This window comes from Numenius arquata, chromosome 15, assembly GCF_964106895.1.
Source record: "Numenius arquata chromosome 15, bNumArq3.hap1.1, whole genome shotgun sequence".
NCBI classification, from domain to species: Eukaryota; Metazoa; Chordata; class Aves; order Charadriiformes; family Scolopacidae; genus Numenius; species Numenius arquata.
The window spans coordinates 12,777,020-12,799,723 of record NC_133590.1 but is presented as its reverse complement, the minus strand read 5'-3'; the positions used below and the strand labels follow the sequence as shown (position 1 = coordinate 12,799,723).

At 46.0% G+C, this 22,704-nt stretch overlaps 1 protein-coding gene across 1 annotated transcript in view; it reads right to left on the bottom strand.

Annotated features, from left to right (window-relative positions):
• The window catches only part of HTRA1 (HtrA serine peptidase 1), a 33,710-nt gene extending 12,626 nt beyond the window's left edge, over window positions 1-21,084 (bottom strand). Inside the window, exons 1-3 of the mRNA XM_074158893.1 lie at window positions 20,619-21,084; window positions 4,324-4,423; window positions 3,780-3,984 (exon numbers count right to left, since the gene is read on the bottom strand). Of these exons, the coding sequence (XP_074014994.1) occupies window positions 3,780-3,984; window positions 4,324-4,423; window positions 20,619-21,084 (771 nt within the window). The remainder of the gene's footprint in view (window positions 1-3,779; window positions 3,985-4,323; window positions 4,424-20,618) is intronic.
• Between the last annotated feature and the right edge of the window lie 1,620 nt (window positions 21,085-22,704).

Genomic DNA, 22,704 nt, shown 5'->3' with positions numbered 1-22,704 from the left:
TGCATTTCTGTTCTCATTAATGAAACTATTTAACTTTCAGAACACGTTATGGCAAAATAAAAACACAGGCCGTGAGCATGTAAAAATGTAGAGTATCATCTACAATCTAGAAACTGCCTGACAAAATGCCAAAGAAAATGAAAAACCCAAGCTAAATGCATTACAAACCTCTGAAAGTATTTCATCTATAGTTAGAAAAACAAAACTCAGTCTCCTTATCTAAACATGGAGCATGGGAAGCTCGCAGAAAAAAAGAAGAAAAAAGGATGAAGCGTTGTTTTGCTACGTCACTGGGATTTCAGTTACCGGGCAAGACACTACTTTTCTCCCTTAAAATAAAATAAAATACCCTGGTGCTGGCAGACCCACCCTGGAGGCATGTGAGCATCTTAATGTGTGGGGAGCTGGACCAGTGCATCGGCCCCTCAGAGAGGGTTACTAGGAACTGAAGATGGCAGGAAACCACTGCTGCCTAAACCGATGAATAAACAGGAGTTAACATGCAAGCTTTTTACAAGCTACTTCATTTCTATGGGTCCCAAAGACTTCTGGAAGCAATATGTGGGCTTCCTCAGGCTCTCGAGAGGAAGCAGCGTAATATCCAGCGACAGATTTCAAAGTAAAATAGCATTTTAGAAAAGCCACTTACATCTGCTATTCAAGTAGTTTGGTTTTTCAGAATGTGGGCTATTAAAATATTGATACATAAACAGGAAAGTTTGCTTTCCTGCTTCCTCCAGTTTGTACACACAGGGGGGAAAAAAGCAAATCCCCTCTGACCACAAAGATACAGACGCTGCATTGCCTCCCGAAACCACCGAAGGAATGAGGGTGTAAGGTCTTGTTGATTTAAGAGTGTCAAACTAAGCAGTTATTAGTAAGATGCAGGAAAAACCTTCAGCAAATGGGCTGAAATACCACCGCAAATTAGAGATCGGTCACAAACCCACTGCTGCCGTACCATGTAGATGCCAAATCCTGCCTGGGATACAGAAGGCAGTAACTGGTCACATCGAGGAACAAAAGTCTTCAGACCCTGGCACGTCTTCCATGACATAGCTACTACTTCAGAGTGGGTGGCGAGTGTCTCGTGGCTGGTTTTTAAGCATGTAGGAAGAAGATACACCTCAAAATAAAGCCATTCACTGTCCTCCCCCCTTCCTGTACTCGCTGCCAAACCAGAGGCACCTGCCAGAGAGATCATTTCTGTGGGCAGAGTCCAACTTCCAGGGGTGAAAGGGGTCTACAGGCAAAAACCAGCTCTGCTTTTCACTACTTTTGGCTTCCAGCTTTGATTTGGGTGAGGGGACAGGGCTCCTGTACAATTCTGCCCTCCATTAACCCTGGCATTGTCCACTAAACAACCCCTAAAAGCTTCTCTCCTCCTTCTGGTGTTTACAGTTTTCAGCAGCTGTCTCGCACATTCAACAAGGTAGTTATTTGTCTGGAGACGAATTTCATAATCAAGCTCTGCCAACTCAAAAGCATCTGCTGGCTTTGGAGCGTTGTGCAATGTTTTTGATGGGCTTCAGGCTGACCGCAGTATCACCCGTGTCACACAGGGTGGACTATTTCACCAGCCTCTGCCTATGCAATTCCAAAATCCAATTTTTTTCTAGGGAAGTTTTATAAATTTTACATGTCTGTATCCAAATTGTCTGCAACCCTTTCTTTCTAGTACTGTCGCCTCCCCAAAGCTGTTTGTATTTGGAAGGATATTGCCTTCGCATTTACCACACAACTCCAGTCTCACTTCCCACTTTCAACACTTCAGCAAACTGCTGTGTCTCACTATGGACACAAGAAATACAGTTTCTCTCTTTTCCAGACTGTAAAAATAAGAGCATTTTAGGACTAGAAGAACAACTCCAAGATTTCTGTTCCTCATTGACTGCAATATGTTTTTCCATGGAGAAGAATTTAATCAGGGAAACGGTTCATCCTTACTGGTGCCCAGATTTTACCACCCTCTTTCGCTTCCTATCGCGCTCAGCAAAGCCAAATCAGTTCTAGTAATGTCTTTGGCCAGATGTTCACACCTGAAAGAAAACCAGCATACAGGCTGCTGCAAAAACTTAACAGTTTTAGGAATGCCAACTGACAGCCTAAACTCATACTTCAAGCCCAGCTCTGTCCCTAACCACAGAGGCATTCTTCACCCTTCAGATCCTGCCTTAACATGCCACAGAAAAAAAAAAAATTCCATCTTTGATGTCACCTTCAAATAATTTATTCAAAAGGAAGAACTTCACCTCTTTTGCTTAAAAATTCTTAGGGAGGGTTTTCATGCCATATCCAGATTTTCAGAGTTGTTTGTACCATCCCATTAACTTCTTTAGTCATCAAATATATTTCAACTTCAACAGATTATTACCTCTGTGATTTTAAAAAGTCTTTTACGCATATGAATGATTGCAAGGCATTTCAGTACAAAAAGAAAAGCTCAAACACTGAACTTAAATGGATATTATAAAAATGTCCCGTGAAAGTTCAGTCTGAAAATCAGCTTCTCAGCTGACTGCATTTTTATTTTAACTTTTTTTTTTTGTGAACACTTAAAATTTTGTGTTTCTAATTCTTCAAGTGCAAAGCATCATCTGTCCTGTCCTGCAAACAGAGATGCCTCAGGCATCACCGAGGATTGGGATTTCCCAGTGCCATGTCACCACAGCTACCTGGAAAACTGGTTTCCCATCCCAGAAAAACAGGGAAAAACAACATGGCAAAAAACATTCTTGGTATTGTTAAGGTTTTTTTTTTGCCACGTTGCTGTTAAGAAGCTTTTAAATAAGGAAAAGAAAGAGCTTTGAAATGACAAAGATGGCAAGGAAGCAGCAGGAGAACTTAATATCTTGGGTCATCCAAGAGTTCTGAATTAGATGTCTGATTTAGTCATGAACTCTGGCACAAACACTTTTGACCTCACTGGGGAATAGGTCTGAACTAAAACAACACTGCAAGATTTACACATTTTTGAGTCATGTGTTTCAAATGAAACATTCTTGCCCATTAAATTTGGAGGTGATTAACTAACAGTCCAAACAAGGGAAACCAATATGAGCAGCACCCCGAGCAATCACACGCGTCCAATTGCATCTACATTACACAGTATTTCAACACAATATTCCACTTGCGCTGTGCTGTCGACGTGTACAGAACAGCATGACAGCTTTTCTGCTGTTGCAGGAGGCAGAAAAATGCTGACAGCCGTCTGTTTGATATGGAGGGGAAGTTGCATTCTGGGTCATTCAGAAAACCACTTGCAGTGCAAGAGCATCTTTCCAAGCAGGCTTTAATTTGCAGTTTCAAGACACTTCCTAAGATATTTTCCATTCTAATACCTACATCAGTGTGGTACAGCCCTTTACAGGCACAAATATATCTTCTAAAAGCAATTTGTGACTTCAATATAGGCACACGAGAAAGACTAATACGTCCCTCTACCAACCACAAGGGAACAACTCCCATTTCTTCTGCGAGCAAGCGAGTTATCTTAGCTAATGTGTGTGTAAACCAGCCAGTAAAAGATGTTTTTTATTTTGAGGATGCATACAAAAGAGTGATGTTTTGCTTGCACTACACTGAGAGGTGATAAAATTAACCACGACCAACCACAAACTCAGCTTTGAAAAACGTGTATCCACCTACCTCAGAGATTCTCTGTAACTCAGACCACTCAACTGCCAGCCTTTCCTTCAAACACGAAAATTAGCGATAGAATTTGGAAAGGAGGATACTAAATTAAGAGGACCAAAATGTGTCTTGCTTTAGCGACTCACCTGAGAATCTATTTTAATTAGTGCAATATCAGATTTTTCATCAACGTCTTTAATTTTAGCTTCATATGTTTCACCGTTCTTCAGTTCCACCTTCACTCTGTTTTTGTTGGTGACGACATGGGCGTTTGTCACTATCAGTCCATCTTCCGAGACAATGAACCCTGAACCGCTGGCAACAGGAATCTCCCTCTTTGAGTAAGGGAGTCTAGAAAACACGGGAAATAAACATTTGTCACTACAAAAAGTTGAAAGATCACAAATCATTCCAAATAACATACAGCCAAAAAGAGTTTAGTGTTTTTTAATTGTTAGGATGTCTGATGTTACTCATTATCATTAACAAGACAATGCACATGCAGTAGTTTAACCTTGATTGGGTGGGGTTTTTTTTGCCAGGACTCTTAAGTTATCTTCAATTTTTAAGCATGGCAAATATTTATAATCTCAAAAACCTCTTTGCTGTTACACAGCATCAATCAACATTTCTGGCACAATGGCAGCTGTTTTCAAGAATACAAAAATCAAAACTGGGCATCTTGTTTACTTGCGAAATAATTCAATGTGAACCACAGCAGGAGCTATCTTCTCCACCACATCTGCAATAAAGTTGTATTTGTGCCGCAGGCTATTAGGATGTTCTTGGCCTGAAATAGAAACAGCAAACATGTCATGAGTTCTTCAAGTGACAGGAGAAAGGTCATTGCAAAACACCTGAATTAAATACAAGCTCCAACTCCAAGTGGATCTCTTTCCCCTCCTTAAAAGTCATCTGCTGCATAACCCTTGGCCCCAGATTTCCCTTCTGCCGCTTTGCACAGAAGAGACAACATGCTTTATCATTAGGACAAACGGATCCACGAAACCTTCTTGTTTCAAGCGTGAGTAATTGGGCCATGGGGCAGCAGATCTGCTGCTCCAAGCCTGGCTGTAGCCACAGTCCCCAGTCCAGCACGTCCCACCACTGCCGACTCCAGGATGAGGCACTGGAGGAGAGCAGGGTTTAGTCGGTGTCCACGTTGCTCTGCTCTTCCCTTCGTGAAAGGCATTTTGTACTCAGACGCCCCTGTTCCTGATCTCACCTCTTTTCTTTTCTGGATGGTCTATTTAGCTTGTATGGTCTTCTCAGATTAAACAAACGGGCTCTGTTTCTCTGCCAAAATACGCCTTCTTAGTGGTTTTTGAAGTCTCACGCTGCTGCATTTGTAAAATGCCGAGGACGAGAAGGTCCTGACCCCAGTGTGGGCCTACAGCAGCTGCTGTGAAAGTTCACCTTGGCTATGAGGTCTGCGCTGCCTCTCCCACCGCTGTCCCCACACAGCCCGAACCACCAGCCCCTGCCGGGCTCCTGAACATGGATGCACATCCCATGGGATCTACTCAACCATGCTCAAGGCGTTCTCTCCACTGCAACCACCTGTGGTCCATCAGCTCCATAGTTGTAGGTCCCATCTACTTGGGAGTTACTGAACCACCCTCCAGGCTACAAAATAGATTCCCACAAGGCACCACAAAGCTCTGCATTCCTGGGCAGTGCTGTAACACAAAAGCTCATGGTCACCGAGTATTCAAGAGAGGTCAGTGGGATTTTCAAAAGCAACTGATTACCAGACTCCAATTGTGGCCATCAGAAAACCTGTCTGCACCACCAGTTGTCTAAAAATCTCTGGAAAAAACTCACAATTCCGACACAGCTTCCCTTTCTCCAGTAGATCTGGGGCAACTTTTTTTGTTTTTAAATGAGTGACTAAGCAATTGGAACACCCCAAGGAATTATTTTGTATTTCCCTAGAGGCAAGAAACACCCTTTGTTTTCATGAGTCTTCCCATTTTATCTGATGCATCCATCTCGCATTATAAAAGCACAAGCCAAATCTGCGATTGACTTTCAGATGGGTATTGATGGGCTCTGCTGCTCCCACCCGTCCTTGCCATTTGGCTTCTAAATCCGTCCAGAGATTAAAGCAGTAAGCAGCCTTTGTGGACGCTGTAAGCGCCTGTGACGGTTTAACAGGACAATTTATCTGCAAAATTGTAGGAGACACAGGACTATCCTATAAAATCATCCCAATAACAGTTCCCGAATGACATTCATTATCTGAAAAACCAGACTGGAAAACTACGCGAAGTTTTATGGACACACGGGAGGCAAAAACCCACAGCAGGAGATTCAGAGGAATGATTTGAGAACAAAACATTACTGATTTTAATACTAACCAGATACTGGGTTTATTCAGGCGTGAACAACGGGTTTCAGGTGACTTACCAATGCCAAGAAGCATATACTGCCCTCGTGAACTGGGTGGATGCTCACCCCAAACACTATCTGATCACTTAAAGAACGTGGGTTTTTTCCCACGTGAAGCATCTCAAGGGCTTTTAAACACACAATCATGTACAGCAACCACAGCAGTAACCACATAATCCGCTATGCAGCTTCAGATCACAGCTCAGGGACATTAATCTGCTTTATGAGGCAGATCAGGAAACTTGTGTCCTCACCTACTGTTTTCTTCAAAAGCACTCGGTGCTTTGTCTGACTTAGACATAAGCTGCTTCCCTTGGACTTTTATGCCAGAAAGGCATAAGGGCTTGCTGATTGACAAACATCAATTTACCAAAGGATTTCTGAACTCTTCACTAGAAATATTTGGTATCAAATGAACCACATCATCGCTACAAAGATGACAACTATGGTAGGAGTGGTTTGGAAAACTAGTAGGAGAAGGAGAAGTGCAGTTTGGCAGTCTTCACTCGCATTAAGCAGGAGCTTTGACAGATTATCAGATTGGATTAACACGATGCTGGGATAAAACGCCACAGGGCACTGCTGTATCCATCAATGTGCTTATCACCGCTTATAAAACCATTTCATCTCAGTTACAGTGCTGCAGACGTTCAAAGGTCACATCCTGCCCTTGAAAATGGGAGCTCCCACGGCCGAGGGAATTGCACAGGAAACGCACAGCTATTTTTTTATGCCTTCAATCTTTTTTCTTTTTTTTTTTTTTTGCATTTAGCTATTCAAGAAGAGAAAGGATGCCCAAGCTGTACATGGTGAGACTACTAATACCTCATCTCAGAGCTGCCTTCGCTTTGAGTGCAAGGCTACGAATGCCAAGATTTCAGAAGTGCCGGTATTTTGTCCAAAATCCGCCTCCTCGTGCAGTCCCAAACTAAGCTGCACAGTTACGAGGTCAAAATTTCAGACTCCGACAAAGTTAGATAATAAATACTAATTCATGGCATACTGACCTAAAAAGCTCACAGCCCTCGCCACGCCTGCCTATTGCTTATGCATGAGGAATTCTTGCATTGTGTAACAGGGTTTTGCAACAGCTCTTGAACAACTGCCCACTTAAATGGAAAACATACCTTTTTAAAGCAAATAAACAAAAGTCAAAGTACCATTCAGATGAATTCATCAGCGAATGCTAACATAAAAAATTCCTATCAACTGGTCTTTACCATCCGGTGACGACATAAGATCTGAAGGCTACAGTAAAAGCATTAATATGTTAAAAATTTCGTCTGTCGCTGAGAAAAAATATCATGGGGGGGGATGAGACCAAAATGGACACGTGTGCATGCATGCCATTCGCCCATTACGTACATACTTAATGCTCACCATTAGCTAATTGCTTCGGGATTACTGAGCAACACACGTGGGAGCGGAGAGGTGCACGTATCTTTCCTATAAGCAATCACTACCACGTAAAATTTTCTTAGATTTCAACCACCAGTAGGCACCGGCTACTACCTGGAAGCCTAAATTGCCAAACAAATGCCAGTAATACCAACCTAATACGAGCAGATGCTCATTCCTCAACAGCCATATCCAGCCACTGTAGAAGACAGCAGTGAAATTCAGAACTTGTCAGGAGGTACTTTCCTATTGTCTCTAACACACACATTTTCCAGCTGTACTGGTAGCTCAGGGGTTTAGTAGAAAATACAATTTTAGGAGTGGAAAGGGTATCCAGCAACATCCTCCAAATTTTCAGTCTTAAAGGGCAGCGGACTGTGCTTGACTATTAAGCAACAAAAAAAGCAATAGCTTTAAGTTTTGATGGATGATATGGTTTTGATTATTTAATTCCCACTGCCTGTGTATTCTGATACACACATCTATCCACAACATCCATCCTGACTTACAGACACCCCACAAGTAGGTGGGTAGCTCTTTAATTCCATACTTAAACAGGTTCCCAAAATGTAGATTTCTGAGTTTAAAACTCTTGCTTTGGTATAACCAGTGTTGAATCCATGTGAATAAAGTTTCCCCAATTATCTGGCCCTTTTTGTTGTTTTTTTTTTTTGTTTGTTTGTTTGTTTGTTTTTGTTATTGTGCTTGGTTGTTGTTGGTTTTTTTTTTTAAACCACACCCTTCTGGAGTTTTGTTCTTGACAGAGCCTTTTCATTGTTCTTTTGGTTTTGTGTTTGAGGTTGGGGTTTTTTAAACATTGAGAGATGGGCTTGAATAAAGCTCTAGTTCCTAAACACCTTCAGGCTTTGATGTTCAGACCTTTGCAGTCTGTTCCTCTTTCTATTTATATGCTTGATTATGTGTGTTTTGTAATGTTTTTATTGAAATATTGCACAATGCCCTCAATGCCCATGAGCATGGTTAAGAAACCTTTATTAATGACATTATGAAGATGATTGCTGTGAATTCAGTTAATGATCAAAAAATTGACTTAAAAAAACATAAATAGGTTACAGCATGAAAAATTCCCAAGGCAACTAATTCTTCAAGGACTTCAAAGGTGTGCTGGCTGTCAGCGCTTGAATGAAAAGGAAAATCTCGGCCAACAGACATTAATAGGGCTAATATTAGTAAACAAACTGCTAGGAGGCAAGACAGAATACCAAGCCATGGAAAAAAGTACACCCAGCTGTAAACAACTGAAATAACTTGGTTTCATAAAGATGAGCCAAAAAGCATATTAAGATCTGGGTTCTGATTAGGTCTTTGCTCAAAGTGTCATTGATGCTTTAATGCTTACAACTCATACATGCTGCTTTTGGTAATATTTTGAGCTAAGCTGAAAGGATGCTTTGGAGATAGAAATCTCATAAAAGTAACCTCTCCCCTGCAGTTGTGAGAACTGTGTCTGCTGTTCTGGAAGGTCTCCTCTCAGCGTAGGTCCACCTCTCATGAGAACAGCTCTTCACACAACCCTTTAGGCACATCTCAAGCAGAAATCTTTTCCCCACCCAGATTTCACGTGTTTTCCCCCTTTCAGACAAGGTCCTCATCCATCAGGACCAGCTCAACTTGCTGCTCATTCTCTTCTGCATCCTCTGCAGCCAGCCTGTGCTAAGACACCCTCAACACTCCCGGCGTCTCCTTTCCACCATCTGAAGTTAGAACCCACACAATTATCTGATTCAATGGGACTTTTTATCTTGGATACAGGGAGGGGGAAAATAAGGCACACCCCGGCAAACACCAGCAAGTCAGTCTCTCCCTCTCACCCTCTCTTGATGTGACCACACCAGATATCTTCATGTCCTAAGTCAAAAAGATCAGATTCCATCTGGAATCGAACCTTTGATTTCTTTAAAAACAGCAAGAAACTTTCATTCCCATTAAGAGTAAAATAAAAAAAAACTTCTCATGAAACCGTAATCACCTAGACAGCTGAAATCATTTGTACTCGTATTTTTGTAACTGTTAAAGAGGATGCTCATAGGCAAATTGCAGGGAGCAATGGGAGCACCATCTCTGGGTTCATCGTTGAAAGTGCTTGGTATTGGGACCGTGCAACACCCCTGTCCTTCCACGAGAATCAAATTAAAGTCTCCTTTGGGTTTGCTTCATGCTTGCACCTGAGTAGCAGCACGCTCGTCCAGGAGGGCTGTTCTGCCCCCACCCTTCTCATCAGACCCACTGCCACCTTCTCAGCCGGTGGGGTCCATCCACGGTCTGCTAACAGCAGGCTGCTGCCAGCGGAAGAAGATGGGGCTCGGATCCAGGGGTCTGCAGTTAATCTGTCTTTCCCTGTTAACTCCATAATGATCATAAGCAATTCTCTGAAATCCCTGCCCTGAGTACGAGCAGAGTCACCGCAACCCGCTGAAGTTTATGGGGTAACTAAATGCATTAAGCTACCCAGGCTGAAGAAAATAGATGATTACTTCCTCCTGTACTTGCTGCTTGCTCAGTCTTATATTCAGATACACAATCCCAGGTGCACACGCACACCAGGGTCTGGAAGAACAGCTTGGGTTTCTCTGCAGAACGAAACCAGAAGGACTTAAGTGCTCATGAAACATCTGGGCTGGCAGAATCGGTGACTACTAGCACAAACCACAAGACTGAAAAGTTTTACTTGGAGAATTTCCACCCTCTCAAATAAAACTCCAACCGCCGGTGTTTGTACAAACTCCCATTCGTGTCATATAGGGAAACGTTAAACCTCTGACGCTACTACGGAAACAAAGACTGGAGCAAATGTGCTTAGCTCACGCTGAAAGTGGTGGTATCAGCAAGCCCCGCTGGAGAGACGCGAGGAAAAAGTGATGTATGGGACTCTGTTGCCACTCTTTTTTTTTTTTTTTTTTAAATTACATAAAAGTGCAAGCCTAAATATTCCACTTCCTATGCAAGGATAAATTGTGTAATACGCCAAAAAAGGGTATTACGCAATGAAAACACTAAGAAAATAAGAAACAACATTCTATGTATCATAGACCATTTGCTTAAGAGCAACTTTCAGATCAAGGGAGGGAGTTTTGAGAGGTCTAAACCACAGCACCTTGCTAATAAAGCTGTTATTACGTCAGTCATTTTTTCCTTGTATAATCCAAGGAGAAACTAAAGACTCTTCACAGACTTCTGAGAATAAAATCAGATAAAAAATAAAATAAAATATTACTCTGACAACCCTAAAAGCAAAAATATTTTCACAGTGCTAACTAATGGAGAGATTTCAAGCCTTTCACTCCAGCAAATAGTAAACTGCACAACTGCAGCAAGAGCCATTGCAAGATTAAAGTGAGGATTTAAAGTGAAATTGCTTTTTGGCGTAAATACAAAACTTGCAGAAGAAAAATAAAGTCCATTTTCATCATCATAATATTTATATGATCAATTCCTTCTTGGCACCCTTTAACAAGGGCTCTGTCACATGCACCAGGGATCGTGCAGCTAACAGGCTTTGAAATTTATATTTTCCCTTATAATCCAAAAGCCTGAAACCATTAATTTTAATCACTGATTTTAAACAAACCAAAAAGAAAAAGCTGCCAAGCTAAACAAAAAACGGAATCTATACAAAGTCTGTAGCACAAAACAGCTCTCAAATTAATGATAACACAAAACAGATAATTAAACTGCAAAGCACAGAGTCTTCAGAGAACTTTTGGTCCAGCTTCTTTCTTAGTATGAAATAGACCTCTTTGGCATCCAGTCCCCATGAAATGCAAGATTTTCTTGCCACTGAGAATGGCCAATGGGCAAGGTCCTTGGGCGATGTGCCTACAGCTTTCTTGTAGGAAGTTCCCATATAACTTCAGACAGAAAACTTAAAATTTTCCAAAGAGGAGCTTTTCCTACCAGTTGTCTGCTCCAGAGGAGCTGTTCCTACCCTTTGCTATGAGACAGACATGGAGTATCTTCTGTTGGAACCCAACTACTGAATTGCTAGATAGATGTCAAATGGCTGGAATGTTCTGCAGCAGCAGGAACACCGAGGTTGTGTGCAACTTGGTCTAAGCTGTGTTACTTGGTCTCTGTGCAACTTGTGAAAAGTAATTGCAATCTTCAGTGCCTTAGATTTCTCCTTAAAATGGGCATCACCCCTATTTTATCTCACGGGAAGAGTCTTGGGCTCTAGCAACCCTTGCAGAACATCACAGGGAGAAAACATGCATATAAACACTCTCAAAAATGCCAGAAATTCTTCTATAAACCCAAGTGCACTGGCTGCTCCTGCAAAAAGTCAGTCTCAGAGTTATAGTAGTAGTGAGCAAAACCAATAGACTTCCAAGCCCACGAGGCTAAAAAGCAGTTCGGCGTAAGCGGGGAAGGCAGGAATCCAGAGAGGAGCGACAGCTCCATCTAACACAACAGGAAACTGCGATTCCTTCTGTAAACACCAGCGGTGAGGTGGGAGGAAACCCAACTTCTGCATAAACAGCCGGGCTGGAGCCCCGGGCTGGAGGAACGCAACCCTGCAAGGAGGAACAGGCTGTTCCCGGAGCAGCATTGCCATATTAATACAATGTGAGCCTGGGCTCATCGGAGGAGATGACAAATTAATCGCCAGTCGGCAGCTCGCTGACAAAGATGCACGGCTCGGGGTGGCCCTGCCAGCACCGGTGGCTGTGCCAGCATCGCTCCCCGTGCCCTGCACGGGTGACCCAGTCTGTCCGGGGGACGAGGAGGGAAGGCAGAGTACTAGCTGATGCTCAGACACACCAAAAAAAAAAGGTGAAGAGCAATTCAGGACAAGGGCAAAGAGGTCTGAGCTCGAAAACATCGTTAACGGTAGTCCTGCCTGAACTGGAAACATTAAGAAATATAAGTCAGGTAGTTATGGAAAAGAGTCTGCCTGATTTCCTGCAGACAGATGAACAGAATATTTCAGTCAACAGGTTAAAGCAGACGTGGTATTCTTTTCTCTGCAGAAGGCTGAAAATATAACAGATGAGTCAGGAATAATTTCTCCTTTTTCCAGCCCTGTTCACTTTACGTCCCTTCCAACTCGGGTCATCACCCGGCTCTGCCTCCCAGCTCCACGCACGGCAGGCAGAGAACCAGCAAAACAACCTCGAAATGCCTAGTAAGTAACAACGACGTGGTAATTCCTATATCCTACGTGTAACCAACAGCTGCCTGATCTTGAAAATTCATCTTAACATTATAAAACCATTAAGGTCTCACTTTAAGTATGTGAGAAACTTTTCCGCTGCATCTTTAGAAGAAATCCCTACTTAAGAGAGACTTAGTTTCAACTTCCAGGAACCCTGGTATGAAGACACCAGGGAATAAAACCAAGCGCTTTTTTTCATGCTCTTTAACCATTTTTTTCTCTAACGAGAAACCTAAAAAAAGCCTCTTAAGATGCAAGTCCTAAAAAAGCCTCCTAAGATGCTGCTTCCCTGCAGCTGGAGAAGGCATGGATTTCACCACTTGGCTGTGGCGGGACTTACAGCAACACAGAGATGATACACAGAAGGATCAAATCCCCAGAAGAAACCTCAGAACAGTAATAAAACCCACCCCCCTCCTCTCCTGGGGCTTCAGAATTGTGCAATTAATTAAATTCAGCACAACTATATCACAAAAGCCACTGAATACCCGCGTATTTAACAACCCACAATCTCCTGCAGTATTTTCTACACGTGTCTTAAGAATCAGCCTAAGAGTGCCCAGATTTGTTTCAGTGTGGACATCAGAAATCAATGAGTGCTTGGAAATTGAAACAGAATTAACACAGACGGTACTTCTGCCATCCTATTTTGAGACCTACAGAGAGGGGGTGGCACTGCCACTGGTACCCAAGCCACTGTCACACAGTGCCCTGCTCCCCTGCACGTGTAGTTTCTCCTTAAAGGCTAAAAGAAGAGCAGGTTTCCATTTCACTCTCTCGAATATGCATAATTTTACGATATTTAGAGTTCTAATTATTGTATTTGCTGCTCCCCCGTTAACAGTAACTTCTACATAGTGGCTTTTTCACCTGCACATCTATTCTGCTTTATTGTACGGATCATCCAAATATTTTTGGTATTTTATTTATAAGCGGTTTCTGCTTGCCCACTTCTACTGTCCGAGTGTAAAAGAAAACAAGGTAAGCCAAGCTTTACCTTTCTAGATAGAGGTCTACCCACAGATGTTTGCTACAGAATGGGCAGACATACCAACCAGGGCATATCTTGTCCTGGAAAAAGGAATGAATCATCCCTTTACTACCACGAATGTTGAAGCATGAGATTCCTGGGGGGTTGTGCTTATTTTTGGGGGTGGGATGGTGGGAGGGGAGAGAGTTGTTTGGGTTTCTCTTCCTTATTAGTGCTCCTGCTTGGTCCACCTGCTTTTTTCCTTCTCCAAAATGACTTTCTGCAGATGCAGATTGACAGATCATCGATGCCGTTTGCAGAACGAAGCCAAAAGCGCAGTCTGCAAGCTTCAGAAATAGAGTAATGGAAAAGAAAAGTAATGGAAAATGGAGCAGCAACGCTGGCAAGGGGCAGAAGAATGAGCGGGGACTCATGAAAAGCTCAGTTTGCTCTCAGGTCTGCTGCTGGCTTATTGGTTGACCTTGAGCAAAGCTCTTTATCTTCCCCTGCCCTAGATTCGCTATCTGTAAAATGGGGTAATGACATCGGCCTCTGGAAAAACGTTGCAAGCTTCTCCTACTGCTCTCCTGTAGAAACTATTTCAAATTTAAGACAACCAGATAACTTTACGCACTAGAGTTAATATGTACTATTTTATCCAACAGTTGTTTGTCAGGAAAAATATGTGCAAAAGCAATTGCTATCAGAAGCATGAAGTGGTTTTGTTTTGTTTTTTTTTTTTAAGTTTGATGAGCTCCATCTCATCAGTATTTCTAGCAACAAGCCTGTAGAACTGGATATAGGAACCACTCACTGCATTCCGTCTCTCCCGCCTCACCAAAAAGGCAGCTTTACGAGAGCAGGGAAACAGAAAGACTGAGAAACCCAGACTGAATTTGATGGGGAAAGATGATGGACATAGGAACGAGGTTTGGTTAATACAGAAAAGCTGAATAGGGTGCCTATAGGGTAGCTGTGCCGTGACACTCAGCGCAGCCCCAGCACCGGTGCCATTAACTTGCTGCGGGTGGCACCGACGGGACCGGCTACCGTCCCAGTGCTGGCCCGCAGGGTTAGTGTAGGACAAAAGCAGAGGGTAGTGGATCTACTCACACGTTACACACACCTATGTGGGGTTTTTTTCAGTGTGTGCGCGTACGCCTGCACACATTTTGGTCTCCAGAAACAGGCTCCCGGCAGAGCACTCGGCAATGAATTGCACAACCCAGCCGGCTCCCAGCCTCACCCTTGGGCTTATCAGTGCACCAGGGGGGCTGTTATTAACCCAGAAATCCAGGAGCTGCTCGCTCTGGCTGCCTAATTCATCTCCAGTCACTAAAATATGGTGGCCAAGATCTTCTCAATTCACTAATAAAATAACCAGTCACCCGTGTCCTGTCTGACACATTTAAGACATTATACGTCTCCTGTTACCTGCAGGTATGAGGTCAACATCAGCAGTTTGTGTAAGAGCGATGCATTATTTTTCAGCTCTTCGATACAGGGGAGTTGAGGCTTATTTTCTAGTTATATTCTTCTCTTTGAGGCAGGCGAACCAATTTGGGAATCACATTGACCTGTATCCAGAAGGCAAAATAAAGTCTTTTTTTTTTTTTTTTTTTCCCTCTAAGTCCTGAACACAGTCTCCAAAATAATACTAGATGTTCACTTGGGCCCAGTTACAAACGCTGCGAGATATACTGCCAAGACCAGCCAGGGATCCTAGAGGCCCCAGCAGTTTATGGGAGTGAGGAATGACTTTATTTACAACGAAAGTTAAGTTCCACAGTACCCCAGTTTCTATTTCTAACGTTGCTTTCGTTCACTCTGAGCACACGTAAATTCACATTTGAAAAATATTTTCCAGCTTCTCCTATTTCTTGGACGGCAGAGCCTTTCCTTTCACTGCTCGGGATACGCTGCCTCCATCACATCCAAACTCCACTTAACAAGACTCCTGCTGCTTACTCACGGCTTTAGGTATTCCTGTCCAGTCCACAGGTACCCTTAAATTTCAAAGCCCAGAAGATGAAAGGGTTGAATCTTTCCTTGTTCCAAATCTGTATTTACCGACTCAGACTGTTTGAAGTCTAGAGACTCCAGAATTACTGCCGGCTCCCCAGGAAGGAAATCTAGATGTGGAGAGGGGAAAAGGTGAGCTTCTTCAGACAAACCACTTCTTACAGTTCCCTCTGCTCAGGGCTGAATACTTGGCTTTGGAAAAGCTTTTTTATCCCACACTTGGGAATTGGTTCTCTTCTGGAAATATGTTGCTATTTATTTCCATTGCCTTCAGCTGCCTCTTCCCTCCCTCCCTCCCCTTCTCCTGCTGCTGCAAAAGAGACTGAGAAAAGTCAGAAGATAATGACTTTCAGACCACCCAAACACAGCAAATGAGGGAAATGAAGGCAGCTAAAAAACATTACCAGCACTGGAGTGCCTATTTGAACATCCAGTTCCTCAGCGCCTGCTCCTCCCGGGTCACTTTTAACAGACTCGCCACGTGCCAAGTAAACTGCAAAGCGCTCTCAATATTTCTTCAGCTCTCCATCCCTGATGTGCCCGTTGTTATCTTTCGGGAAACAGCTGAAAGCCGAGTTCATAACAACAATATCAACTTTCCTCTGGACAAATATCTGGCTTAGTTCCTGACCTTCCCAGATTTCTCAGCCGAGCTTCTCTTCCTGCCCTGGTTATTCATCCCTTGGCTTGGCACTGCCAGCCCGCGAGCCCCATCCGTGCTACGGGCAAAGGAATTCAGACAGGTCCACCTACTGCTCTTTCCCATCCTCTGCTGCATGGATCTCACTCTTACTTCCTTTTTTAAAGAACTCAATTAATGACAAATGGTTTATTGACCCGAGGTCCTTTTCTTCTGCCAGGTAATTACACGGAGTCACTTGGATGCAATTCTGCCTGGGGCATTTCAACACACACAGTCGGCCACTTTGCAAGAAACTGAGTTTGAGTGATGGATTTCACACCCCCCCCACCCCCCAATCTCTGGAACTATGGAATGATAACGTGATGAAAAGAAACAGAAAAACCCGTACATGTTGGTCAAACGCACCTTTCTGGAACTGCAAGTTACCCTTAAACTCACCCCCGCCTTCCCCCAGAGCAAGCGGCGATGACCTGCTTAATCTAAACCAGAAGAGCACACATCAAACTCCAGATATGACATCATGGTGTGAGCACACCTGTGACAGAGAAGCATGGCCTGCCTGATGCTAGCGTGCTGAGGACAGCTGAGCTTACTGGGATACCACATTAGCCACAATAAATCTAATAAAAAGACCAAAACATAAAAATCCGGTTCAAAAAGGGGCAGAGGAAAGTTAGGAATGGAGAGCAACCACGAGGAACTGTCGTCTTCTTACTCTGGTTAAAGGTGAAAAGACAAGTCCAGGTTAGTTTGCATTTTACAGTGCAAAGAGCACAACGTGGTGAGAAGGGCACACTGTCCTAAAACGCCTGCCAGCATCTGCTGGGAGAAGCAAGGAAGGGAAGGAAGACTGGTTTAAACTGTATGTTGAACATCCCAAGCCTTCTTCCCTTGGTTAGCAGGAGGGGTTTAAGAGCACCATAAACATGTTTGCAGAAGAAAAAGAAAACATCCTCCCCCAGCACGTTCAACCTCCTCACACAGAATATTGAGGTCTCGTTGCACTGACCTCACTCCTGGGCCAGCATTGACACGGTCATGGTGTCTCCTCAGAGGATGTTCACCGGTTTGTGCCCTTTGTGTTTTCACTGGTTCTGACCCACGCCGTGCTGCCCCACACATGCTGAGCATCTACCAGCACATTCTTTGCAGGCCTGAGTGCCCTCTACCAACATCGCTCATGTCCTTCACAGATAGTGAAGATTTCTTCTGTGAAAGCTGCATCTACATATGATGCCTCTACTACAGTGGAGATTTCCTACACGAGGGCTACACGCAGCCTATGCATTTTCTGCCCAGCAGCCCTGCCCTGCCCAGGCTGGTGCAGAAGCGGCTTCTCCTCACCTGACAGTGGTTTCGATATGAAAAGCAGCTCTACATCATCCTGCTGGAGGCAGAGGGAAGATCTGCCCAGGGTACCACCCGTCACACTGCCCATGGACACACCACAGGAGCTGGAAAGAGCACACGGACCCCGATGGGGACACAGCACTAATGAGAGGGGTCCATCAGCCACCGCACAGCGTGTCCCCCTCCTCATCACCTGCCTGGCCTGACTCTAGCAGCGGTGAGCCCAGGCAGGGTGTGCTCCAGCCCCGCTCCCACTCCAAGCAGGCACTGCACTAGTTTAACCGATAGATTTCCTGGCGAAAAGCCACAGCCGGGCTTTCCCCTCGCTGCTCCCGGGGTTTCTCCAGACAGAGCCTGTTTTGTCCTTTCTGCGTGTCCGGCCGGCAGAGCGAGCTGCGGGGCTGATCCTGCACCCCAGCACAGTGCAGGAGACCTGCTCAGCACCTCGGTGACACACAGCTACCCCCTGCCACCACCCATCCTTAGGGATGAGGCTAGGAGCACGATCCAAGGCCTCTGAAGTTTTTATTCAGCTTTTCAAGACTCAGGATTCCCATATTGCACAGGAAAACATCCCCCTTACACACACAGACCCAGAGCAACCTTCCCCTCTCATCCTCTCATAAACACATCAGGTATTTGAACAGACGCATCGAGAGTCACTGAGGGACAAAAGCAGCACCAGGAGTGGACTGTAATATGTGAAAATCAAAAAAAAAAAAAAAAAAACCACAAAAGAGTTTTACTTTATTTTATGCAATATACACAATAGCGTACTTGACCAGCTGCTAAAGCGATGTGAAACTGAAAAACAACAACAAAAAAAAGAGTTTTCCAAATGTATTCTCTCCACCTCCATTCCCTCGTTTCCCTGGGTCACTGCACTGTATTCACCAAATTATTCATACAGATACCTTACTGAGAAAGCATAAAAATATTTTACCAAAGATAACTCCATCCCTAGGTAGCAAAAGCACTCCTCAAGATGAGCTTCACATGAAATTAAAAATTAACAACTCCAAGGAGCCACATATTAGGCAATGGCTTCTCAAAACAGTGGTTCAATCTGCCCCCAGGGACCAGCTTTACAGCCTACTCCCCAGTTCTTTTTATTTTAGGTTCTTTACATATGAAAACAGCTTTGCTCGCAGCAATGCTCGGCTTCTCTAGTACCTTCCTTTTGTCCCTAGTGATACAGAAAATAAGCATCGCTCCAACCAGAGATGCAACGGGGCAAAATGATTGTCTGGAGGCACACATGATGCATCTGCCAGAGTGGAGCTTTCCTACACAAGGTCTATATGCAGCCTATGCATTTTCTGTACAACCTACCGCAGGCACGTACAAACAACAGCCCGAATTCTGCAAACGTTCAGCAGAAAAGACGGAGAAAACAATATTGGTTTCATGAATCGAGAACAAAAAAAAAAAAAAAAAAAAAAATCACAAGGCATTATGTTATACTGGAGATCAGGAAACTGTCGCTTGAAAGCTTTAATTGTCTCCGATGTCATTAAATGCCAGCAGTGTTCCACAGAGCACAAGGCAGCTTTGAAACCCAGGGGAAAAATCAGCGGTACAAAAAAATTGCTTGTATTGATACCAAAGTTGTCGGTTTGATCTGTAACGCAGGGTCAGTATTTTGTCCCAAGCTGAACCTATAGTCACTATATTCTACTATTCTCCTGCTGGAGACATGACGGCTAACACTAGAAAAAGATTTGTTTTTAAAGAAAGAAGTTCAAAAATAGCCAACCTACACCAAAAGAATCAACCCTCTGTGAAACAGCACTGAGTTACTAAAAGGCAACTACCACTTCAGAAATAAAAAGTCTTAAGTCACGCTAATTTTTACACATTACCCCCTAAACATGCCGAGTGGCTTGGCAGGAAGATGTAGCCCCAGTTTACCAGCTTTAAGCCAGCCTGTATTAGGGGTTGCACCTTGTAAAGGTCACCCCCTGCTTATCCCCCAGCCTGGTTTTGCCTGGTTGTGTCACATCCTGCCCTCATCATTCCTACAAGACTGAAAACTTCACCGGGCCGTTCAGCCCAGCAGCTCCATCTGCAGAGTTTCATAACCCAGCGATGTGTCTTTAGATGGTTTACAAATAATTAATATCCGTCCCGCAGCTCCCACTGCTCAAGTTACTTCCGATTCAGCAAAAATAACAACTAAATAACAACAACGCTGAAGGAAAAATCCTTCTAGGTATATCGTTACTTCTCGACGGCCGCTCCCATCCTCCCAAAATATAAAATAAAGTCAGCTTGACACACTGTTTAGTTAAAAGCATCGCCCTTTCTAGCAAATCTATTATTAATAACGGGATCGCATCTGCTAAAAGGGGCAAAGGCAGGCAGCTGCCTGCTCTGCCGACGGGGACACGCCGCATTCATTCCCTGCGACCAGATTTTAACAGCTTTTAGATTCTTGGCTTTATTTCCCAGGGCATTTCTTTGTGACACAGCGCCTGGACGGGAGCGCACTGAAACACTTCTCCAAACTTCGTCGGAGCCGCACAGTCGGACTCGGGTCCTCATCTGTACCGGCTCCGGGAGTTTGGCAACCAGTTTCCCCCCAGTTTTGAGCCCGGCATCAAAACTCCGGGGGTAGGAAAAGTAGGAGATGTTTAGGTTTAAAGTTGGATATAGCTGCTTTTTTTTTTTTTTTTTTTTTTTTTTTTCCCCGACGCTTGGCAGACGAAGACAAACACTGCATTCTTGCTCTAGTTTCTCACTGAACTTGAATACCGAACTTGAGCCAAGGCCAGCCCTTTTCTTTGGCCCTCTCCTCGTGATGCCAGCCACCAGCCGGGACGGGATGCCTTTCTCCTGCCGAACCGTCTGCCCTGAATCCTGAATCCCACACCCCCCCCCACCTCTAGAAGGGGTGCAGCGGAGCCCGAAGGATGCTAACCCTCCTCCAGAGGACGATGGGGCCAAACCCCAGCGCCTTTTGAGCTCCCGGCTCCGTAGCACCCACCGGGATGCTCCCCCCTTCCTTCCCCCCTTCACCCCCCCCAGCATCCCCTTACCCTGCCCGCAGGCTCCGCGCTGGATGGCGATAATGGGGGGCTGCCGGAGTCGCTCGGCCCGGCGGCTGGCGGCCCGCAGCTGGCAGGGGCTGGCGTAGGTAACGGCGTCGCTGCCACAGACCGGTTCGTTGCTGGAGCACCGGCATCGCCCGGTGGCCGCCCGTTTGCGGACGGTGGCCGAGGCCGGTAGCCCCCCGCCGGGCGGCACCACGCACTGCAGCCCCTCACCGCAGGGCTGCCCGCCGCCGGCTCCCCCGCAGGGCTCGCCCTCCTCGGCCCCGCAAACGCGGCAGCAGCCGCAGCCGTCCAGGACGGCCCCGCCGGGGCAGGAGGCGGGCAGCGCCGGGCAGCGAGAGCGGTCGCAGCGCTCCGGGCAGGCGGGCGGCGGCGGCGGCGGGGAGGCGGCGGCGGGCAGCAGGGCGGGCAGCAGGGCGGCCAGCAGCAGGCTCCAGCCCCGCAGCGGCATCGCGGCGGCGGTGGGGAGAAGAGAGAGGCGTGGGGCGGCGAAGGCGGGCGGGCGGATTTAAGCGGCGGCGGCGGGGGGCGGGCGCGGCCGGGGAGGGCGGCGGGGGGCGGAGCGGTGTAACACCCCCCACCCCCCCACACCCCATCCCTCGGGGCCGTAACACCCCCCTTCTCGCCTCCCCCCGGACCCCGGCACCCTCCCTTCCCCCCGCCTCCCCCAGGCTGTGACACCCCCCACACTTCCCTCCGCCTCCCGGCATCCCCACACCCTCCTCCCCGCCTCCCCCCGCGCCGTAACACCCCCCCTTCCCTCGTCCTCCGGGACCCCGACACCCCCCTTTCCCTTCGCCTCCTCCAGGTCCGTAACACCCCCCGCCCGCCTCCCCCGGAACCCTGACACGCACCCCCCCTTCCCTCCGCCTCCCCCGGGCCGTAACACCCCCCTTCCCGCCTGCTCCGGGGACCCCGGCACCCCCCTCCTTCCATCCTCCCCTCGAGCCCTGACACCCCTCTGCCCTCCTCCCCCCGGTCCCTAACACCCCCCCGTTCCCCGCCGCCTTGTGTTTTTGGGGCAAAGTTACCGCCCGGAGCTGTTGAACTTGGCGTTGATGCAGCACCAAAAACTCGCCAGAGGAATGAAGAAGGGCTGACAACTGCCAACAAGGTGGGGGGGGAGGTGGGGGGTGGGGGGGAGGGTGGCGTTGAACGCTCTTCCCCATTTCAGGAATTACGGGAAAGGCAATCCAAACCAAGCGCCGATAACGCTTCTATCTGATAAGATGATGGGTGGAAGAGCAGATGCGGAGGCCAGAGCCGCCAGCCGGTCCCCTGGTAGAAAGAGTAAAGGGATACATGCAAATGTCTGCAAATGTCAGGCATTCCCGCCGGGAATGCCGGGTACTCCCGCACGCGGCCACCCGAGCAATTCCCGGCGCTGGGAAAACTCGGGAGGCGATGGGCCGGTACCCAAAGGCACCGGGATGGGAGGAAGGCTGCTCCCGGGGCGCTTCTGCTCGCCCCCTCACACTTCACCGGAGCTTCTCAGAGCCTCGGGGTGAGATGGATACTTGCAATTAGCAGGAGGTTAATCAACCGAAAGAATTTAAAAAAAAAAATATCTCTATATTAAAAGAGGTAGTTTCCCATCATCTGCAGGCGGGCTGAGGCAGTTGGTCCGGCAGCTGTGCGGCCACCAGGACCGAGGGACAGAGGCGAGGTGGTTTGAAAGGCAGTTTAATTACACACAAGTACCTTTCCCAGGGAAAAGAGATCATTTCCGAAGCTAGTAGGGAAAGGTGTAACAAGAACTAATAGCTGGAAATTGAGCACAGCCCATTTTTTAATTACAAGCCGATTAAACTTCTGAACAGACTACCAATCTGTAATTGTGTAAGCCTATCATTATCGGGCATCCGATAACCAAGGACCTAATGAACTTTACAAACCATTAGGGAAGATGAAATGCTGCTAACTGGTAGATGAGCTGCGACTAAGACATTGAGGATGCCAGCAACTACATAAATATAGAAGAACACAGAGTCTTTTCTCCTACAAAAAGTGGAATAATCTTTAACAGCCTGAGCGGGCGGAAGCAGCATCCCAAGGGCCAGAATTCAAACCC